The sequence below is a fragment of the Pistacia vera genome, unplaced genomic scaffold (assembly GCF_008641045.1).
Source record: "Pistacia vera cultivar Batoury unplaced genomic scaffold, PisVer_v2 Contig72, whole genome shotgun sequence".
NCBI lineage: Eukaryota > Viridiplantae > Streptophyta > Magnoliopsida > Sapindales > Anacardiaceae > Pistacia > Pistacia vera.
Window position 1 is genome coordinate 1 of NW_022196579.1, and position 3,406 is coordinate 3,406.

Here is a 3,406-nt window from a genome sequence, read left to right on the forward strand (position 1 = left end):
ATTACAATGTTGACTTCACATTAAATCTGTCCTATATTAACAATAGGGTATTTACACTTTCATCCCTTCGGTTTGAGGCATGTTACCTGCCTTAGATATTATAGAATACAAACACTTTAGTTTTGTCACATAATTGACATTAGTATTGTTGGATCACTTTTTTAATACCATAACGGTAAATCTCACATATCGACGGGCGGAATGTACACTTTGAAAACCTTTTACTAGTGTCAAGAAAGTGGGTTAATAACACTAACGTCAATCATTTGACAGAACTAAAGTGTCTGTATCCTATAATACTGGGCCAAATTATGACAAACCCTAAATCTGAGGGAAGAAAGGAAATATCCCTATTAGCAGAAGATGCAAAAAAGTTTTAAATAAAGAATAATTCAGGAAATTAAAATTTATATGTTGGACAATAGAATTAATTTATAAAAGACTATTTAGAAATGGGCCAGAGGCCCAGAAGTGATGCATACGTCTGAAAGGCCAGGGAGATCACTTCTTGAACTAAATGTAAAAGAAAATACAAACAAGATACGAATTAACACAAAACAAGGCAGCTTCTTCCTTTGTGCTTCAATGGTCGCGTAAACTCAGTTCTTTAATCAAAGCATTCAAATCAGAGTAAGATGAACCTCCTTCTTCAACAGCTCTCTTTGCCATCTCCCCAAGTGCCTTGGCTCTGCTCCTCATTTCCTTTGCCTCATCACTCGTTAATATGGCTTCCACAGCCTTTTCCACCGCTTCCCTCTTAATATAATCGCCAAATAGCATAGCTGCTTGCTGAATTCCAACGCTAACACCGATCTTAAGAACCTGAGTTAATAACTTTTCATTGTAAAACTGGTCGGCTGACACTGGCCATGCCGCCATGGGCACTCCAGCGCTCACTCCTTCAAGCGTTGAATTCCATCCACAATGTGTCACAAATCCTCCCACTGCTTCATGATCAAGAATCAAAACTTGGGGTGCCCATCCTCTTATTATTAGTCCTCTGCCTTCCATTCTCTTCTCAAATCCTTCAGGCAACCAATCTTCTTTCCCTTCTTCTTCACCCTTTTTGTCCTTTCTCACAACCCATATGAAGCTCTGCCCTGAAGCTTCAAGCCCCATTGCAATCTCCATCAATTGAGCAGAAGAAAAGTTAGCAACACTTCCAAAACACACATAAACAACAGAATTTGGCTCCTTTGAATTCAGCCATTTCAAGCACTCCTGTTCATCAATGGAGGCTTGCTTTCCCCTGGAAGCTAAATCTTCTAAACTCCGATTACATAGCGAAACAGGGCCGACATGCCACGCCCTCCTTCCCAAAACTTTCCGGTAATGATCAGCATAAGCCGGCTCAAGCTCGTAAAAGCTGTTGACAATAACACCATAGCTCTTTAACTCTGATGCTCCCATTTCTTTGAACAACTTGCTTAGAAAAGTTTCGCCATCTTGTTTCATAGAAAGTGGAAGTTGCTTTCTTGAGAACTTGATTTCATCAGGAAGATTAGGCACGAGAAATTGTTCAGAATCTGAAGAAACTTTCTTATGTGGCTCATATAACATCATGGATGATATTGTACACAAAGCAAAGAATCCAGTTCCATGAAACACCAACCGGGGGATCCCAAATTTGGCTGCAGCATCAGTGGCCCAAGGAAAGAACATATCGGCTACCAGGCAATCCGGTTTATATTTTCCCAGTAACTCCTCAAGCGGTTCCTGGAGCATTACTGTAGCTTCGAAAAATTTCATGATCGATTCAGAGCTTGGTTGACCGGAATTAGTGATAGCATCAACATTTTCACAACCCTCCGGCAATCCGACCTCCACAGAAGGAAATTTGATTATCTTGATGTCGATTTGGGTACCCAAATTCTTGATTCTTTGGTTTGCTTTTGAGAAGAGAGGTGCATCGGCCTGAGTGGTGATGGCTGTGATTTTGACCCCTCGTGCTGCGAACAGCTTGGCCATGTCCACAAATGGAATAATGTGGCCGTGGGCCATGAAGGGAAAAAAGAACATGTGAAGCTTAGGACTTTCACTCTCCATTGATGTTCAATAGTGAATACTGAAGCAAAATGATGAAGAAACGAAGACGATGATTATTAGGAAACGGATTGAAACAAATAAATACTGTCGTTACAAGAAGAAAAGCTGGTATTACACGGCTTTGACGGAATTTATGTAGGATCACTGAACCAGACTTTATTATAATTTAATGACCCAGTGGAAAAGATTTTTAAATCCATGAATAACAAAAGTCTTAAAAGCATCAATTAAATATCTAGAGTTTGTCAAGAGTCCTTTTCCATAAAGTTTAATATTAATGTTAAAGAATCGTATATTTATGCTATTAATAACAAATGGAAGTTATTAACAAATTCACTCTAACCTAACCCTTAATTAACAAGGGTTGTCTTATGATATGTCTTTATTTCGATGTTATATTATAGAGTAAATGCCTTTTCCAACCCAAGGTTTGCCTTAATGACACTTTTTTATCCAAAAAAATTCAAAATAACAATTTACTATCTAAAGTTTATATTTCGTTTATTATCCAAAATATAGTTTCTAATTCGACAACGAAGGAAGAGCAAACTTGGTCCAGGCTATAGAGATTTTTGAAGGGAGATGTCAGTGAGTCTTTTGGTGGTGGTATGTTGGATTTTGATAATTGAGCTTAGTCAGAATCTAATTTGAGAAGGGCAGCTTCCACAAATTGTTTGATTTTTGAAAATTGACAAGATCGGTGAGAGCAAGGTTTGAGGAGTTTTGGTAAATAATGATCGAGGAAGAGAATGATGGTGGTGTGGGGTCGTAACAATATCAGAGTCAGCCTGTAATTGGTTGGAATATAAACTTTGGGTAGTAAATTGATGTTTTGAAACTTTTTGGGTAGAAAAGGTCATTAAGGCAAACCTTAGGTGGAAAAAAGTCGTTTACTCTCATACTATATATGAAAAGATAAAAGAAAATATAAATTTCAATATATTAATATACTAATTTTTTTATCTTCTAATGTTCTTAAAACATAAGTTAACATTACTCAATAAGAAAACCCAAAAACAAAAGATGATTGTGAGGGAGTATAAAGAATTAAAAGATTAAATAAATGTCTGGCCTAGACAGAGTGGAAAAGTATTGAAAATTGAAATGGTTACATAATCTCTTACGTCAAAATGGGCACACCCCATTGAAGTGAACGTGGCATTGTTCTGGAAAATTGTCCACTACCACAAATGCCTCTTCCATCTTAAAAATTCCTATTCTACTCAGTCAAACAAATAAATGTTTTAATGCTTGCTATCCACCCATTCCAAATTTAATTTAGATGACATCATATAATGTCAAATATATTCACTTTTATTAAAAACATACGTCTTTTTTTTTTTTTTTTATAACTGTTGGT

The 3,406-nt window shown here is 36.8% G+C and overlaps 1 protein-coding gene across 1 annotated transcript; it reads right to left on the reverse strand.

The window, feature by feature from the left end:
- Window positions 1-391: 391 nt before the first annotated feature.
- On the reverse strand, window positions 392-2,046 carry LOC116114692 (scopoletin glucosyltransferase-like). The gene has a single exon (XM_031400827.1). It carries the CDS (start codon window positions 2,044-2,046, stop codon window positions 583-585), a length of 1,464 nt encoding a protein of 487 aa, XP_031256687.1. The 3' UTR covers window positions 392-582.
- Between the last annotated feature and the right edge of the window lie 1,360 nt (window positions 2,047-3,406).

Bases quoted from the DNA above. Each gene is read 5' to 3' on its own strand.
- LOC116114692 (XM_031400827.1), bottom strand. From the start codon at position 2,046: ATGGAGAGTGAAAGTCCTAAGCTTCACATGTTCTTTTTTCCCTTCATG.